Source organism: Rhinoraja longicauda, chromosome 17, assembly GCF_053455715.1.
Source record: "Rhinoraja longicauda isolate Sanriku21f chromosome 17, sRhiLon1.1, whole genome shotgun sequence".
Classification (NCBI taxonomy): Eukaryota; Metazoa; Chordata; class Chondrichthyes; order Rajiformes; family Arhynchobatidae; genus Rhinoraja; species Rhinoraja longicauda.
The window spans coordinates 39,109,670-39,129,329 of NC_135969.1; the positions used below are offsets into that span (position 1 = coordinate 39,109,670).

Below are 19,660 nucleotides of genomic sequence, written 5' to 3' on the forward strand. Positions count from 1 at the left end.
AAGGTAGATGGTTCAATAGTTCATCGACTTGTTTTGCTAGTTGTTTTGGTTTTCAAAAAAAGATATGGAGTTGGCAGATGGAAATAGTTTCAGGTTTTACTAGACACTAATTCAGCTGATTACTATAATCGTTGCTTTCAGGCACTGCAATTTGTCCGAGGCAAATTGTGGCCACATTGTAAATTGATTTGGACTGAAATGTGTTAAGCTAGTGAATGCTACCCACTGTTCACTTTTGGGTTATTCCACATTTTGTTTCAAAACCTTCTTGCATTAACTAGGACCCTTGCAACATCAGGAATGACATTGATTTGGCATATCCTAGCATGCAAAATGATACGAAGGCAAGGTTTTGAGACATTTCGGATCCCTGTAAGAAGAGTCTTCTCCATCTGTGCAAAATCTTTGCCACAGCAATCTACAATCTAATTCAGTGTAGTGCTGACCTTATTGCCCGGCAATCTCCTCAACCTCAGACATGCATCCAAATTTCCTGTAGAAAATGAAATTGCCTTAGCTTCAATCACTCATTGTGTGAAGCGTTCAAAGGTCCAACAATCCTCAGTGTAAACACATTGCCCTTAAACCCTATATTTGCACTCACAGAATGATAGAATTGCAATGGCCTTTTTTTTTTACCTTCTCCCAATCTTCAATAGCCCTTGATATCCAAGGTTGCCTGGACATGTTGTTCTTACTTTTCACCCTTATGAGAACATGTTGCCCCTGAACTCTTTTTTTTCTCTTTTGAACAACTCCCACTTGTCAGATTTAGTCCCAGTCTACATTTGTCAAGTGATGTCTTCAAGAGAGTATGTATGTAGATGTATTCAAGAGACAGTTGGATATAGCTCTTGGGGCTAACGGAATCAAGAGGGAAGGCAGAAACGGGGTACTGATTTTGGATGATCAGCCATGATCACATTGAATGGCAGTGCTGGCTCGAAGGGCCAAATGGCCTACTCCTGCACCTATTTTCTATCTATGTCTATGTCTTAAGATTTTGAAATCAACCTTTCCCTAATCCAGAACCTTAATTCTAGAGACACAAGGAACTGCAGATGCTGGTTTAAAACAATGGGAAAAAACAAGCGCTGAAGTAACTCGGTGAGTTAGGTAGTATCTTTGAAGGACATGCATAGGTGGCGTTTCGGGTCGGGATGTTTTAGGAAGAAAGCTAGAAAAGAGACGAGGGGCAGAACAAAGCCTGGCAAGTCTGAGAGGGGGAGGTTAAACGGCAGATGGGTGGACAAAGACGAGATGAGAAGGCAACAGGATGTGGGATAAGGAGATGAGTGAATTGTGAAGCCAGTGAGCCGGATGTAGTTTAGTTTAGAGATACAGCGTGGAAACAGGCCCTTCGGCCCACCGAGTCCGCGCCAACCAGCGATCCCCGCACATTAACATTATCCTGCACACGCTATTTTTATATTTATACCAAGCCAATTAATCTACAAACCTGCACGTCTTTGGAGTGTGGGAGGAAACTGAAGATCTCTGAGGAAACCCAAGCGGTCACAGGCAGAACGTACAAACTCCGTACAGACAGCACCCGTAGTCGGGATCAAACCCAGGTCTCTGGGGCTGAAGGTTCTGTGAGGTAGCAACTCTACTGCTGTGCCGCCCAATTTAGGTGGAAGGAGAAATGGGTTTGAGATAGTGGGGGAAATAGGTATGCACCATGATGTGTGCAGGGGGGGAATGTGTTACCTAATATTGGAGAATTCAATGTTCAGACCTTAATTCTGGACCACTCTTTCCATAACTATCTTGAAATGTACCTTCTGAGTAATGCCCCCCATCCCATGCTCTCCAATCACCCTTCAGACATTTGCCCAGCAAAATTCCCTCTGATTACATACAGAGGATCTCACATTGAAGGGTCAGCCGTTTGGGAGAAAATGCCAAGGAATTTATTTCCCCGGGGAATAACAAGTCTTTGGAAATGTCTTTTTCCTATATTTAGTTTAGTTTAGAGATACAGGTCAATAGACAATAGGTGCAGGAGGAGGCCATTCGGCCCTTCGAGCCAGCACCGCCATTCAATGTGATCATGGCTGATCATTCTCAATCAGTACCCCGTTCGTGCCTTCTCCCCATACCCCCTGACTCCGCTATCCTTAAGAGCTCTATCTAGCTCTCTCTTGAATGCATTCAGAGAATTGGCCTCCACTGCCTTCTGAGGCAGGGAATTCCACAGATTCACAACTCTCTGACTTTGGCCCACCGAGACTGTGCGGCCAGCGGTCCCCGCACACTAACACTACCCCACACACACACTAGGGACAATTTACAATTTAACCAAGCCAATTAGCCTACAAATCTGCAGGTCTTTGGAATGTGTGAGGAAACCAGAGCACCCGGAGAAAACCCACGCAGGTGAGTTTGGATGGCAAGGAAGGTTCCCACTGACCACTATATTCCAGATTGAGATCGATGGAAAGGTTAAGGGAATTGAGGAGATACAGGGTTAGTGCGGGAATGTGGAGCTGAGCTGAATGATCAGCCATGATCTCACTGGATGACAGAGCAGGGAGCAGATGCAACTGACCAACTCTTTGTTCTGCTTCGTTGGTGTTTAGCCCGGGATGATTCTGTTTCCGCTACTCTTACTGACAGCGAGTTCCAGACGATAACATTCAACAGCTGAAAAATGGACCCTTTACTCTTTTTTAAAATTTGAAACATGTTCTCTTGGCTCTTAACCCATCAGTTAAAGTGAACAACTTCACTCTCTTTTACATCCTGCACCAAGTTTTACATCAGCCAAATCTCCTCACAAACTTTCTTTGCTCCTAAAAGCTATGTAGTGCATGATCTGGTAACGCAAACCATCCCTTCCCTGAATCTGTGCTGCACCCTAGTCTACAGGAGCCCCCCCCCCCGCCCCCCCAACAAATCTCCTTCTTGAGGTTAGGTGTCCTGAGGTTGAAGCCTGTCCTGCTTATTAGACAGGTTCAACATTACAACCCTGTTCTGTATCTACGCCTGCTTATGGAAGGGGCATTCCTTCCTCCACCGGCCTTTTTCTGAATACTACTTTGAATTATTCACAGATGCAGCATTGAAACAGGGGCCTTTGGCCCAACGAGTCCACGCCGACTATCTGTCGCCTGTTCACACAAGTTAAGATGTTAACCCACTTTCCCATCTATTCCCCTGCACACTAGATGCCATTTACAGAGGCCAAATAACCGAGAAAGCCGCACGCCTTTGTGACATGGGAGGAATCCGGAGCGCGCAGAGGAAAGCCACGAGGTCACAGGGATATACATGCTAATATGCACACATATTGGCATGCATTGAACATGCAGGAAACATGTTCCCAATGTTGGGGGAGTCCAGAACAAGGGGCCACAGTTTAAGAATAAGGGGTAGGCCATTTAGAACTGAGATGAGGAAAAACGTTTTCAGTCAGAGAGTTGTGAATCTGTGGAATTCTCTGCCTCAGAAGGCAGTGGAGGCCAATTCTCTGAATGCATTCAAGAGAGAGCTAGATAGAGCTCTTAAGGATAGCGGAGTCAGGGGGTACGGGGAGAAGGCAGGAACGGGGTACTGATTGAGAATGATCAGCCATGATCACATTGAATGGTGGTGCTGGCTCAAAGGGCTGAATGGCCTACTCCTGCACCTATTGTCTATTGTCACATCTCCAGGGGAAATCCTCAATCCTTATCATTAGCAAAGGGCCATACTAAACTAAACCTTAAATTCCAAGAATGCATTTTGGCCCTTCGTTAATGACAAGGATTTAGGATTCCCCCTGGAGATTTTTGCATGTTTGATTAACGTATCGAACGGAAGAAGCAGTTCAGGCAATTGTTCATAATTGAAAATCCGCAGACTCCTGCTGCATTTTCTTCCAAGCAGGATTACACGAAACATTGTGAACCAAAATATTCTTGAACCGCGGTGACAGGTTTTTGAATTTGGCCCAATGAATGAATGGTCAGGACAAATTGTGAAGGGGAAAGTACATTAATGGGGTGTGCCTTCTGTTCATAGCACTGACCTCATTGTGTGTTTAACAAAATACCTGTAGCTGCAATAAAAGTCTTTACCATCCCATGTATCTCCCATTTATAGCAGAACAGCTCACGGTGGCGCAGCAGTAGAGTTGCTGCCTTACAGCGCTTAAAGCGCCAGAGACCCGGGTTCGATCCTGACCAAGGGTGCTGTCTGTACGGAGTTTGCAAGTTCTCCCTGTGACCCGCCTAGGTTTTCTTTGAGATCTCCGGTTTCCTCCCACACTCCAAAGACGTACAGGTTTGCAGGTTAATTGGCTTGTTTTTTTCCCCCCGATTTTTCTGGCGCCTCTTTTAATCCGGACAAAATTACAAGAGCGCACTTGAAATCCCTCCCGGAGGTCCCCCATGAACACGTGGCGCCCAGGCCGGGTGAGGGCGGCCGATCTCCACCTCATCGGGACTTCCGCGGCCGATCGGCGGGTGGAATTTGCCCCCCCTGCTGCCGGGGCTCTGGAACTCCGGCCCGGCCCGAGCCGGCAGATCCGTTCCCACGGCCGACGTCTGGGGTTAACTTTGCGGGCGGTATCTCGGACCGTTCCAGACTAGACCGTGACCTCTGTTGGTCCGGCAAAACGGATAATCCAGAAATGCTCTGGAACTAAGGGTGGCCGAAAATCGGTGTGGATCTGTACTGTTATTTAAGAAGGCTAAGAAGCTCAAAAAAGGGGACTACAATAAATCCTGTGACGTCAGATTAAATAGCCTTTCTTGGACTCCAAGACTAGGTTGAAACAGTGAGGACGTGATATATTTGGGCACACACTTTACATGTCAGCTAATTTTACATTCGATGGACTTCAATGAGTGTGAGATCAGCCATGTGCAATACTGATGTCTCATCCAATACTGATGCCTCACCAAATGCTGGAGTAACTCAGTGGGTCAGGCAGCATCTCAGGAGAGAAGGAATGGGTGAGGTTTCGGGTCGAGACTTCTTCAGACTCGACCCGAATCGTCACCTATTCCTTCTCTCCTGAGATGCTGCCTGACCTGCTGAGTTACTCCAGCATTTTGTGAAATAAATACCTTCGATTTGTACCAGCATCTGCAGTAATTTTCTTACACCTCATCCAAACACGTTCTGTTCGATAGGGCAAGCCATATTCAAACTGATACTTGATTTTCCTACACAATACTAACATTCAGCGGCACGGTTGCGCAGCGGTAGAATTACTACCTTGCCGGGCCAGAGACCTGGGTTCAGTCCTGACCACGGGTGCCGTCTGCACGGAGTTTGTACGCTCTTCCCCGTGGCCGGTGTGGGTTTTCTCCGTAATCTTCGGTGTCCTCCCACACTCCCAAGATATGCAGGTCTGTAGGTTAATTGGCTTGGTATAAATGTAAATTGTCCCCCAGTGCGTGTAGGATAGCGTTAATGTGCGGGGATCGCTGGTCGACGCGGACTCGGGACGAAGGGCCTATTTCTGCGCTGTATCTCTAAACTAAACTAACATCACAGTGGATAACTCTTACGAACATATTTGCCAAGTCGGAAAGAAAGCTAAAACCTTACCCAGAAATCCCTTGAGCCTTCCAGATATTCTTCAGGGTCGGCAGCACCTTTCCACTTGCTGTCTTTGTGCCTTTCTGCATCAATTGAAAGCACAGATCAGACATCGAGAAAGAAACTCGGTCGTAAATTATTTATTTCAACCTCTTCCTTCGTGATATCACAAGTGGCACCGTGTTCGCACTATGTGTGAATTGTTTCTGCGTAGAAAATGCAGTAGAAAAGCCCTCCCAAACGCAGCTAATTTTGTACAAGTAGAGGTGTAGCCAGCGCAGGCTGGAATCAAAGGCTGACAGGTGAAATTATGGTGGAGTAATTGGTGCTCTTGGTAACAAGGTCAGGAACTGGAGGGCATATCAAGAAGGTAAATGGCAAGAAAGGAGGAATTGATTAGGAATAATCAGGGATGCACCATCAGTGGAGAGAATCAAAAAACCATTCAAAAGAGATTGGATCAGTCCAGTCAGAGTCATACAGCATGGAAACAGGCCCTTCAGCCCAACTTGTCCATGCTGAACAAGATGCCCCATCTACGCTAGTCCCATTTGGTCCACATCCCTCTAAACATTTCCTAATGGGGGGGAACAAAATGAGGGTTATGGGAAGAAGAGAAAGGGAGATAGCACATTCTTGATGGGCAGAATGGCGACTGCCAAATATGTAAACGATTATAATTCACAAGACTATCAATGCAAATGATCATGATGCATCAAAATAATATACAGGTATAAAGCAAGGAACTGCAGATGCTGGTTTACACAAATGGACACAAAGTGCCGGAGTAACTCAGCGGGTCAGGCGGCATCTGTGGAGAAGGGTCCTGACACGAAACTGGTGAGTGTGGCTGAAGGGACCCGCCCAGAAACGTCACCTGTCCATGTTCTCCAGAGATGCTGCCTGACCCGCTGAGTTACTCCAGCACTCTGTGAAACGTCACCTATCCATGTTCTCCACAGATGCTGCCTGACCCGCTGAGTTACTCCAGCACTCTGTGTCCTGTAAAGTGATGTACAACGCCCGTTTGTCTTTGCTGCGATGTCATTCCACAGACGTACCTTTGCTAACATGATTCTTGTCTTTGCCACGTCCAGAGGTGTGGTGACTGCAGCTGAAAAACCGCCTGAAACGAGACAGGTTAATCATAAGCTAACGTGTCAAAGGCTGCTGTATAATTATATCTTGACGTTAATACTTGTTTGCTAAACTCTACAACAAATCAGTGCTGCCACCCTCATTTCTGCACAAGAATCTTTTGTTCAACCCGCCCAACCAATTTACCTTCTCAAATAACTTGGAAGAGCCACAATCAAGAGGAATCCATCAAGATTGGGGGGGGGGATTTAAGCTTCCGATTCAAGAGCCCAGAGCTCCAAAGAGTGTGACGTCTGTCAGTGGCTGAAGCATTAAATTCCCCTTGTTTTCTGATGTGTGAACTGAAGAAACGGTAAAGTTTTCAACATTAAAGCCCCTGGAATTACAATGCAGGCTGAAGGGACTGGACAAGGCCTGACCCTTCCATCCTGGGCCTGCTCCAATGTCAAGAATAAAGCCACACGCTAATTGGAGGAAGAGCACCTCATATTTCGCTTGGGCAGCTTACACCCCAGTGGTATGAAGTGTGCAGGAAAGAACTGCAGCTGCTGCTTTTACACCGAAGAAAGACACAAAATGCTGGAGTAACACAGCGGGACAGGCAGCATCTCAATAGGCAATAGGTGCAGGAGTAGACCATTCGGCCCTTTGAGCCAGCACCGCCATTCACCGCGATCATGGCTGATCATCCACAATCAGTACCCCGTTCCTGCCTTCTCCCCATATCCCCTGACTCCGCTATCTTTAAGAGCTCTATCCAACTCTCTCTCGAAAGCATCCAGAGAATTGGCCTCCACTGCCTTCTGTGGCAGAGAATTCCACAGATTCACAACTCTCTGGGTGAAAAAGTATCTCGGTTCTAAATGGCCTATCCCTTATTCTTATCTCTGGAGATTCCCATTCCTTCTCTCCAGAGATGTTGCCTGCCCCGCTGAGTTACTCCAGCATTTTGTATCTACCCAGTGTTACAGTATGAATATAATTTCTCTAATTTCAAGTAACCCCTGGATTTCATCTCACTCTCCCTACCCCCCCCCCTCCCCCCGCTAGTTACACTGTTTGTATCCATACATCCTTTCGTTATCACCTCTTCCACAACCAACAATGGACCATTGTGGGCTCCACCTGTCCTTGGTCGTCGGTGTGGGCTCTGATTTGTTCAGAACCTTTTCATACCTCTGGTTTCTCTCTCCGCTGACTCTCAGTCTGACGAAGGGTCTGGGCCCGAAACACCACCTATTCCTTTTCTCCAGAGATGCAGCCTGACCCACTGAGTTACTCCAGCACTATGTGCTTTTGTGAATCTTCCCTCTGCGGTAATAAAGGGGGACACTGCTACATCAGCATTGCCCAGGAGTGCGTATTCGGGCAGCAATCATACTGCATTCATTCAATGGCTTCTAGGTGACAAGGATTATCACCGATAGACAATAGGTGCAGGAGTAGGCCATTCGGCCCTTCGAGCCAGCACCACCATTCAATGTGATCAGTGTTGATCATTCTCAATCAGTACCCCGTTCCTGCCTTCTCCCCCTCATCCCAATACACAAGGACACAGAAAAACCTCATCATCATCATCATCATATCATATATATACAGTAGGTGATTAAGCAAACGATTGTCATAGATCTGGTAGACAGTCAGAACAATTCCTCTCCCACTCCTGGAAGTGTCTAAGGCTTGAGGGCATGGCTTTAAGGTGAGAGGGTCAAAGTTTAAAGGAGATATGCAAAATAATATGTGCAGATGAAATAAGGTTAGGATAAGTGACCCTCAGACTATCCTTGATCGGACTATTAAGGATAGCGGAGTCAGGGGGTATAGGGAGAAAGCAGGAACGGGGTACTGATTGAGAATGATCAGCCATGATCACATTGAATGGCGGTGCTGGCTCAAAGGGCCGAATGGCCTACTCCTGCACCTATTGTCTATTGTCTATTGACTATCTTGATCGGACTTTGCTGGCTTCACTTTGCACTAAACGTTATTCCCTTATCATGTATCTATACACTGTAAATGGCTCAATTGTAATCATATTTTGTCTTTCTGCTGACTGGATCGCAAGCAACAAAAGCTTTTCATTGTACCTTGGTACACGCGACAATAAACTAAACTGAATTGAACTTGGCATCATGATGGGCACAGACATTGTGGGCTGAAGGGCCTATTCCTGTGCTGTTTTCTATGTTCCATGAGGCCTGAGGGGCAGATTTTTTACAAAGTGTTGTGACTATCTGAAACAAACTGCCAGAGGAGGTGGTAGAGGTTAATAATAATTACAGAGTTTGGGCAGATATTTGGAAGGAGAAGTCGTTTTAACACGGTGCAACACGACGGTGGAACAGAAGTAGAGTCTAACAGTGCTTAAAGCGCCAGAGACCCGGGTTTGATCCTGACTACGGGCGTTGCCTGTATGAAGTTTGTACGTTCTCCCCATGACCTGCGTGGCTTTTCTCAGAGGTCTTCGGTTTCCTCTCACACTACAAAGACGTACAGGTTTGTAGGCTAATTGGCTTGGTATGAATGCAAACTGTCCCTAGTGTGTGTAGGATAGTGTTAGTATGTGGGGATCGCTGGTCGGCGCGGACTAGGTGGGCCGAAGGGCCTGTTTCCGGGCGGTATCTCTAAAAGTAAAGCTGAAAACTGAAAGTTGACACTTGATCCAGATATAGGATTCGACTCACTATCCTGTTCCTTGTTCTTATGTTCCCATGGCTCAGAAAACGCCTTCGGAAAATGGTAACGGGAAAGATTGTTTTAGTTTAGTTTAGTTTATTTATTGTCACGTGTACCGAGGTACAGTGAAAAACTTTTGTTGCGTGCTAACCAGTCAGCGGAAAGACAGTACATGATTCCAATCAAGCCATTCACGATTTGTACCAGCATTTGCAGTTATTTTCTTATACAGTGTACAATAATGTATTCACAATAATGTGAATAACGTTTCGTGCAAAATAAAGCCAGTAAAATCCGATCAAAGATAGTCCGAGGGTCACCAATGAGGTAGATAGTAGCTCAGCTCTGCTCTCTAGTTGTTGGTAGGATGGTTCAGTTGCCTGATAACAGCTGGGAAGAAACTGTCCCTGAATCTGGAGGTGTGCGTTTTCACACTTCTATACCTTTTGTCTGCTGGGAGAGGGGAGAAGAGGGAGTGGCCGGGGTGCGACTCGTCCTTGACTGTGCTGCTGGCCTTGCCAAGGCAGCGTGAGGTGTAAATGGAGTCAATAGATGAAAGGTTGGATTGTGTGATGGTCTGGGCTGCGTCCACTTTTCTCTGCTATTTCTTGCTCTCTTGGATGGAGCTGTTCCCAAACCAAGCTGTGATGCTTCCCGATAAAATGCTTTCTAGGGCGCATCTGTAGAAGTTGGTGAGAGTTGTTGGGGACGTGCTGAACTTCCTCAGCCTTCGAAGGAAGTAGAGGAAGTACTTGGTTATTGCTTTGATTTTTCCCCCCCGTTTTCCATTCTTTAATCCCTTGATTTAATGTAAAGTTTTATCTCGTACTTATATCTGTCTTTTTGTTTCTTCTGCCTCTTAACTTGCAGCCTCCAGCGAGCTAACCCGATAGTGGCCATGGCAACACAGCGGTAGAATTGCTGCTTTACAGCGCTTGTCGCGCCGGAGACCCGGGTTCCATCCCGACCACGGGTGCCGTCTGTACGGAGTTTGTATGTTCTCCCCGTGACCTGCAAGGGTTTTCTCCGAGATCTTCGGTTTCCTCTCACACTCCAAAGACATACAGGCTTGTAGGTTAATTGGCTTGGTGTAAATGTAAAATTGTCCCTAGTGTGTGTAGGGTGGTGTTAATGTGTGGGGATCGCTGGTCGGTTCGGACTGGGTGGGCCGAAGGGCCTGTTTCCGCGCTGTATCTCTAAACTAAAAAAACCCTAAAAGGCAGGCTGCTCTTAGATTCAGCTCACCCCAGAGGGGGGTAAAATGACTTGAGCTCACAGGTGTAGAGTTAGCAGCAACAGCCCAAGGGCCAAGTTTAAGTTTAGAATCTACTGCTTCAATCAGAGCTGCTTCCAGCTCTCAGCACCTGCCACTTATGCATAAAACAAATCATCATGATCATGCCAGAGTACATGCAAAATACCCAGAGGGCTACGTTCAACAGCCCCTGGAAATGGGCAGAGATCGTGATGCAAGATTAACCCTTGATTGCTCAGTAGAATCCAGCATCACTGCTGAATGCCTGTTCATTTTCATTACTGCACCGTCCTCTGTTCATTAGTGTCAGACAGCACAGAAACAGGCCTTTCGGCCCAACGTGCCCATGCTGAGCAAGATACCCTGTCTACACTAGTCCCACATGCCCATATCCCTCTCAACCTTTCCTATCCACGTGCCCGGCCATATGTCTTTTAAATATTATAATACCCGCCTCAACTACCCTCTTTAGACTTTAGAGATACAGCATTGAAACAGGCCCATCGGCCCATCGAGTCCATGCCGACCAGGGATCACCCCGTACGCACACTAGCGCTATCCTACACACTAGTGACAATTTACAAGTTACAGAAGCCAATTAACCGACGGACCTGTATGTCTTTGGAGCACCGGCAGCTCATTCCAAATACCCACCACCCTTTGCATGGAAAATATTGCCCCTCAGGCACAGCGGTAGAGTTGCTGCCTAACTGCACCAGAGACCCGGGTTCGATCCTGACTACGGGTGCTGTCTGAACGGAGTTTGTATGTTCTTCCTGTGACCTTGTGGGTTTTCACCGCGTGCTTCAGTTTCTCCCACACCCCAAACCCACAAGGTTTGTAGGTTAATTGGCTTCTGTAAATTGTCCACCCAGACAGCACCCGTGGTCAGGATCGAACCCAATTCGCTGGCACAGTCCCTAGTGTGCAGGATAGAACTAGTGTACGGGGTGATCGCTGGGCAGCACTGACTCGGTGGGATGAAGGGGCTGTTTCCACGCTGCATCTCAACTAAACTAAATTAAATCTTTCCCTTCTCACCTTAAACCTTTGTCCTCTGGTTCTTGATCCCTCAACTCTGGGTAAAAGACTCTGCACATTCGGCCTATTCATTAGATGAACAACTCAGCAGGGATCAACACTGTGAGTGGCTGGGATTAGTTAATACTAGACTGCACTGCTTAAGACCAGCCTGCATTACTTACAGAGGAAATGCACTGCAGCTAAAGCAGGCGCTTTGAGGATTTCTGCATCTGAAGTTGATTTGGAAAAACTGAAAATGGTGTGATCCTGGAGCAAGCGGCCTCTGGCTTTGTCAATGCAGGGGAGGCGGTGGAGAGGGGAGTTTCAGAGTTACGGCAAGGCTGGAGGAAATTCAGGGAGTGGGAACAGAGAGCACAGCATCTGGAATCAAACCCTCAAATCCCAGATGGGGAGCTGCAGAAAGTCCAATGACCACACTTGGGTTCTCTGAGAATGAGGGTTGCCAGGGCTGCAATCCTTCACTCATCAGAGGTCTTGGTAACTGTTGGGTGCCACAGATGCCTCACACTGCCAGAGACCCGGGTTCCACCCTGACTACGGGGTGCTGTCTGTAGGGGCGGCACGGTGGCACAGCGGTAGAGTTGCTGCCTTAAAGCGCCAGATACCCGAGTTCAATCCTGACCACGGGTGCTGTCCGTACGGAGTTTGTACGTTCTCCCCGTGACCTGTGTGGGTTTTCTCTGGGTGCTCTGGCTTCGTCCCACATTCCAAAAACGTGCAGGTTTGTAGGTTAATTGGCTTTGGTAAAAATTGTAAAATTGACCCTAGTGTGGAGGATAGTGCGAGTTTTCGGGGATCGCTGGTCGGCACGGACTCGGTGGGCCGAAGGAACTGTTTCCATGCTGTACCTCTAAACATAAAAACATAGAAAATAGGTGCAGGAGGAGGCCATTTGGCCTTTCAAGCCAACACTGCCATTCATTGTGATCATGGCTGATCATCCACAATCAGTAACCCGTGCCTGCCTTCTCCCCAAATCCCTTGAATCCACTAGCCCCTAGAGCTCTATCTAACTCTCTTTTAAATTCATCCAGTGAATTGGCCTCCACTGCCCTCTGTGGCAGAGAATTCCACAAATCCACAACTCTCTGGGTGAAAAAGGTTTTTCTCATCTCAGTTTTAAATGGCCTCCCCTTTATTCTTAGACTGGAGCCGCTGGTTCTGGACTAAACCCAGTCCATGGGTGCTGTCTGACCGGTGTTTGCACATTCTCCCTGTGACCACGTGGGTTTTCTCCCAGTGCTCCAGTTTCTTCCCACTTCCCAAAGACGTGAGGGTTTGTAGGTTAATTGGCCCTCTGTAAATTGCCCTTAGTGCGTGGAGAGTGGATTAGAAAGTGAGATAACTAGTGTGAACGTGCGATCGATGGTTGGCATGGACTTGATGGGCTGAAGGGCCTGTTTCCACACTTTCACCCCAAATACTAAATACATCTGCGCGGGTAAGGGTTGTCGTGGTTGCACCCTTCCTCTCTCTCCCTCATTCTTTTGAGACCGCGTTGCTTTCCTTTTGGGTTGTTGACGTGGGTTGTACCTTCATGTTAGTGATATTTGTATACGTGCAGTATGATGCCACTTGCTCTGCTGAGCTCTTGTGGAGTGGAGCTCACAGCTGTGTCATTGCCTCAAGATGCCATCTCGTTTCAGTTTAGCGCGGAAACAGGCCCTTCGCACCACCGAGTCTGCGCCAACCAGCGATCCCCGCACATTAACACTATCCTACACACCAGGGACAATTTACAATTACGCCAAATCAATTAACCTACAACCCTGCACGTCTTTGGAGTGTGGGAGGAAACTGGAGATCCCGGAGAAAACTAATGGAGGTCACAGGGAGAACGTACAAACTGTACAGGCAGCACCCACAGTCGGGATCGAACCCGGGTCTCTGGCGCTGTGAGGCAGCAACTGTACCGCTGCGCCACCGTGCCGCCCCAAATGCAGATTCTGGTTTATACCAAAAAACTCAGCAGGTTAGGCAACATCTCTGGAGAAAAGGGATGGGGGACTTTCTGGTTCCGGAAAAGTCACCCATTCCTTCTCTCCAGAGATGCTGCCTGTCCCGCTGAGTTACTCCAGCCTTTTGTGTCTATCTTCAGTTTAAACCAGCACCTGCAGTTCCTTCTTACATATCCAAAATTAGTACCCCGTTCCTGCTTTCTCCCTAGATTCCGTTAGCCCTAAGAGCACTATCCAACTCTCTCTTGAAAACATCAAGACTTAATTTAAGACTTTTAAGACCGTGATCTGATACAGCACTTGCGAAGAATATGCTTGTTGAAACTAATCGCACTTTAATGAAATGTGGGATCATGTTGGTAAACGTGCTGTTGCTAGGCCAAAGCTTCCACACATGACAGCAGCTCACTACCTTATTGATTTAGTGTTCATTTGAACAGCACAGATGTTGAGCAGGCAGGTTTAAACAGCTGTCCTGAAAGTCAGATTTACAGTTGTCATGCTGTATTTGTGAAAGGCAAGTGTCCTACTGTTTCCCTGCAGCTTTTCCAAATACCTCAGTGGTGAAACCTCCTATGTTGGGCTAAACATTTCATAGCAACATAGTAACGTAAGTTATTATTAAGTTATATACCGCAGAATCCTTTTCATAAGGGAGCAGAACTAAACCGTTCGGCCCATCAAGGATGAGTCGCTCCCTGGCCACTCCCTCTCCCATCGAGAAGTGTGAAAACGCACACCTCTAAGATTCAGGGACAGTCTCTTCCCAGCTGTTATCAGGCAACTGAATCATCCTACCGCAACCAGAGAGCAGTGCTGAACTACTATCTACCTCATTGGTGACCATCGGACTATCCTTATTGCACTTTGCCTGCTTTACCTTTCACTAAACGTTATTCCCTTATCATGCACTGAAAATGGCTGAATTGTAATCATGTCTTGTCTTTCCGCTGTCTGGGTAGCACACTTTTCACTGTACCTCGCTCGGTACATGTGACAATAAACTAAACTGGAAAAAGTCTACTCTGCCATTCGATCATGGGTGATCTATCTTTCCCTATCTTAACCCCCCCATTCCACTGCCTTCTCCCCATCACCCCTGACACCTAACACGGTGGACAGCTTGATTGTATTCATGTATAATCTGTTCTTTGACTGGATAGCACACAGACCAGAGGACTATAGGTTTAAGGTGAGGAGAAAATATTTAATGGGAACCTGAGGGGTAACTTTTTTTACACGAAGGGTGGTGGGTATTTGGAACAGGCTGCCGGAAGCAGGTACTATCGCGACGTTTACGAAACATGAGACAGGTACATGGATAGGGTAGGTTTAGAGGGATATGGGCCAAACGCAGGCAGGTGGGACTAGTGTAGATGGGGCATGTTGGTCGGCGTGGGCAAGTTGGGCCGAAGGGCCTGTTTTCATGCTGTATCACTCTATGACTACGACAACCAAAGGCTTTTCACTGTACCTCGCTGACAATAATAAATCAAACTAAAAGTCGAGAAGAAAGTTAGCTTCTGTGAGTCACCGCCATACTGGCAACACCAATGGCCCAGGCGTGCCAGAGGCCACTGACCTGTGCATCCACTTTTGTATTAATGGTTGAGCTACAGGAGACTCTGATCTACTTGTGCTGATAAATCATACAGAGAACTACACAGAGTTCTTGGACGTTCACTAATTTCTCACCGAAATGCCATCTGTTCCATCACCCCAAGGAGAAACCACCTACTAACAGACGAGAAACGGTGGCGCAGCGGTAGAGTTGCTGTCTTACATCGTTTACAGCGCCAGAGACCCGGGTTCGGTCCCGGCTACAGGTGCTGTCTGTACGGAGTATGTATGTTCTCCCCGTGACCTGTGTGGGTTTCAAGAATCTATCTATCTCTGCCTTAAATATATCCACTGACTTTGCCTCCACAGCCTTTTGTGGCAAAAAATTCCACAGAATGTCTACTCTGCCATTCAATCATGGCTGATCTCTGCCTCCTAATCCCATTTTCCTGCCTTCTCCCCATAACCCTTGACACCCGTTCTAATCAAGAATTTGTCTATCTCTGCCTTAAAAATATCCACTGACTTGGCCTCCACAGCCCTCTGTGGCAATGAGTTCCACAGATTAACTACCCTCTGACTAAAGAGGTTCCCCCTCACCTCCTTTCTAAAAGTACGCCCTTTAATTCTGAGGCTGTGGCCTCTGGTCCTGGACTCTCCCACCAGTGGAAACATCCTCTCCACGTCCACTCTATCTCTGCCTTTCATTATTCTGTAAGTTTCAATGAGGTCCCCCCTCAACCTTCCAAACTCCAGCGTGTACAGGCCCAGTGCTGTCAAGCAGCATCCAGAGATTTTTCTGTGTATCTTCGGTGTAAACCAGCATCTGGAGTTCCTTCCTGCACATTTTGTCCGCCCCACTGCAAGATTTGCTCAATGTACGCCTACTTTGAAACGCAGAAACATAGAAAATAGGTGCAGGAGTAGGCCATTCGGCCCTTCGAGCCTGCACCGCCATTCAATATGATCATGGCTGATCACCCCAAAGTCAGCACCCCGTTTTGAAGAAGTTCTCATCCTCTGAGCTGCTAAAGTAATAGCAATGGGTACAATTAGCGCTGGTAGTCGAATGACTGGTAGTTGAAGCAGGTACTATCACGTGTTTGAGAAACATCAGACAGGCATATGGATAGGGTAGGTTTAGAGGGGGAAAAGGCCAAAAGCAGGCAGGTGGGGCTAGTGCAGATGGGGCATGTCAACCGTATTCCTATAAGCCTACCCTATCCAAATACATGTCTAAAGTTCTCTCGCCACCGTGAGGGTGGTGAAGAACAATGGAGGACCTGGCGTGGGGAGTCCGCTGTGGGGGAGGGGGGGGAGAACAAAGGAGGAGCCAGCGTGCTTTGTAACTTTGTCAGCGCGGCAGGTGGCCGCTATTTGTACACCCTGGGTACGCAAGCAAAGAATTTCACAGTGCCTTGTCACTTGTGACAATAAAGTATTCCATTCCATCTTTCTTAAACATGCGACAGTACCTGCCTCAACTGCAGTGAGATAATTTAGTTTAGTTTAAGAAAATAACTGCAGATGCTGGTACAAATCGAAGGTATTTATTCACAAAATGCTGGAGTAACTCAGCAGGTCAGGCAGCATCTCAGGAGAGAAGGAATGGGTGACGTTTCGGGTCGAGACCCTTCTTCAGACTGATGTCAGGGGAGCCGGGACAAAGGAAGGATATAGGTGGAGACAGGAAGATAGAGGGAGATCTGGGAAGGAGGAGGGGAAGAGAGGGACAGAGGAACTATCTAAAGTTGGAGAAGTCAATGTAGCACCTCATATTTCGCCTGGGCTGCTTGCAGCCCAGTGGTATGAACATCGACTTCTCCAACTTTAGATAGTTCCTCTGTCCCTCTCTTCCCCTCCTCCTTCCCAGATCTCCCTCTATCTTCCTAAAGCCCTAAAGCCCTAAAGACCTATCTGGAGCATACAGCTGCACTCTGAAGGACCAAGTGAACGCCTCTCGTCGCTGAGAGATCTGCCAGTTTTCCTCGAACAAACCCAGAGACCCGACTGACAGTTTTCAACTTTCCCACAACTCAAATTTGTCAACTACAAATTGTTTGGCGATTACAAATTGCTTGTCCTTCAACCGAGGCCCCACCTCTTGGTGTTGCTTTACTGCTGTGTGACTCTGCCCCACCCACCGCTAGCTAGCTTTGTGAACCACCGCTGGCATTTCTGAAGAATGTTTCAGTGAACTTAATTTCTTGGCAGGCTTCCCTCTCAGGCCTCACAGTGTATTATTTAATCCCCGGCACCTGCAAATGCTCCACAAAGTGCCGATTGCCAAGAATCGACCGCACGATCCTGCCTCCTCGACCACAGGACCTGCAAAGTGGAGAGAGAAAGAGAGAGAGAGAGTAAAAAAGAAAGAAAAACATCATTTTCAGTTTTTATTCCAAATCGTTTGAAAGCCCTTGGGTTCACCAAAACGCTGAGAACCAATGTTTTGCAGAGCGTGTGGCTATTTCTGTGCTATTTCGTGATGTAACGCGCGGTGCTTCCCAAGAAAAAAAAACGAGATGTATTTTAGCGCACAGGCATCTTGAGAAAATAGCTGGGAATACAAGCGTATATAAATCAAGGGTCGGGCTGAAAGCAGGAAGAGCGGCCTGCAGGTTTGCAGCTGGACCAGTGGAACCTGTCCAAATGCAATTTGTTTAGCAATATTCAGACATCTGCCACTCTTCAAAACAAGGACTTTCATATGAAGAAAGACTGGATAGACTCGGCTTGTACTCGCTGGAATTTAGAAGATTGAGGGGGGATCTTATAGAAACGTACAAAATTCTTAAGGGGTTGGACAGGCTAGATGCAGGAAGATTGTTCCCGATGTTGGGGAAGTCCAGAACAAGGGGTCACAGTTTAAGGATAAGGGGGAAGTCTTTTAGGACCGAGATGAGAACGTTTTTTTTCACACAGAGAGTGGTGAATCTGTGGAATTCTCTGCCATAGAAGGTAGTTGAGGCCAGTTCATTGGCTATATTTAAGGGGGAGTTAGATGTGGCCCATGTGGCTAAAGGGATCAGGGGGTATGGAGAGAAGGCAGGTACGGGATACTGAGTTGGATGATCAGCCATGATCATATTGAATGGCGGTGCAGGCTCGAAGGGCCGAATGGCCTACTCCTGCACCTATTTTCAATGTTTCTATGTTTCTATAACGCTACTCTGCCGTGACATTGTCGAGGCGTTAGTTTTGCCATCTCCCCGTGAGCTACCGGGCGGCGGCACGGTGGCGCAGCGCCAGAGTTGCTGCCTCACAGCGCCAGAGACCCGGGTTGGATCCTGACCACGGGTGCTTGTCTGTACGGAGTTTGTACGTTCTCCCCATGACCCGCGTGGGTTTTTCTCCGGGTGCACCGGTTTCCCTTTTAGTTTAGCTTAGTTTTAGAGTCGCAGCGCGGAAGCAGGCCCTTCGGCCCACCGAGTCCGCGCCGACCAGCGATCCCCGCATACCAACACTATCCTACACACACCAGGGGCAATTTACAATTATGCCAAGCTAATTAGCCTACAGACCAGTACGTCTTTGGAGCGTGGGAGGAAACCGGAGATCGCAGAGAAAACACACGCAGGTCTCGGGGAGAACGTACAAACTCCGTACAGACAGCACCCGTAGTCAGGATCAAACTCAGGTCTCTGGCGCCCTTCCTCACATATTCCAAAGATGTGCAGGTTTGTAGGTTAATTGGCTTCTATAAACTGTCCCTAGTCTGTAAAATAGAACTGTAGGGATTGCTGGTTGTCTCGGACTCGGTGGACCGAAGGGCCTGTTTCCACACTGTATCTCTGTCTCAAAAATTGATGACCACTGACCAAAACAGTGACAAGAAACTGCATAAACTATTATTAAATATTTCAAAGAGGAAATCTGGAGATATTTACTAACTTATTTTCAAGACGCAAAATTTGTATCAATGACACGTTCTTGCTACAAGCTTTAGAAATTCAATGTGACGTACCTCAAAGTTGGTGTGATCGAACTAGTTGACCTGTTTACCCAAAATGTACAAAAAGTCTGCTTTATTCTCAGGCCAGATCAAAAGAGAATCACTCCTTTCCATATCAAAAAACAGGGGAAGTATTACCTGGAATAGGAACTACATTAACAGTATGAATCAAACCATCCATCCTTTCCCTAATACGATTTCCAGCGTGTCGCTTTATATTAAATAAAACGCAAGGGATATAACTTCGCATAAAAATTGATCACATATGTTTACAAGGAAGCTTCTGCCAAACAAACCCCACAGAGCACACTTTCCGTACACAACTAAGTTAGACATTGCTATTAATCCTGTCTGCCGTTGCACATAGTAAGGCTGTCAGCATGTCAGAGTCATGGGGCAGTCACTGCACATGCATGGGGTGCAATGAAATTGCTGCGTTTATAATGCCAATTCACCGGCGGAGGCGGTGGAGCCTCGGCACAGACGATGGAGCCTCGGCAGCGGTGGTGGAGCCTCGGCACGGCCGACGGAGCCTCGGCACGGCCGACGGAGCCTCGGCACGGCCGACGGAGCCTCGGCACGGCC

At 47.4% G+C, this 19,660-nt stretch overlaps 1 protein-coding gene across 1 annotated transcript in view; it reads right to left on the reverse strand.

Annotated features, from left to right (window-relative positions):
- The window catches only part of slc25a26 (solute carrier family 25 member 26), a 139,513-nt gene that overhangs the window by 3,998 nt on the left and 115,855 nt on the right, over positions 1-19,660 (reverse strand). Inside the window, exons 7-9 of the mRNA XM_078414539.1 lie at positions 17,382-17,451; positions 6,594-6,658; positions 5,542-5,615 (exon numbers count right to left, since the gene is read on the reverse strand). Coding sequence (XP_078270665.1) covers positions 5,542-5,615; positions 6,594-6,658; positions 17,382-17,451 — 209 coding nt within the window. The remainder of the gene's footprint in view (positions 1-5,541; positions 5,616-6,593; positions 6,659-17,381; positions 17,452-19,660) is intronic.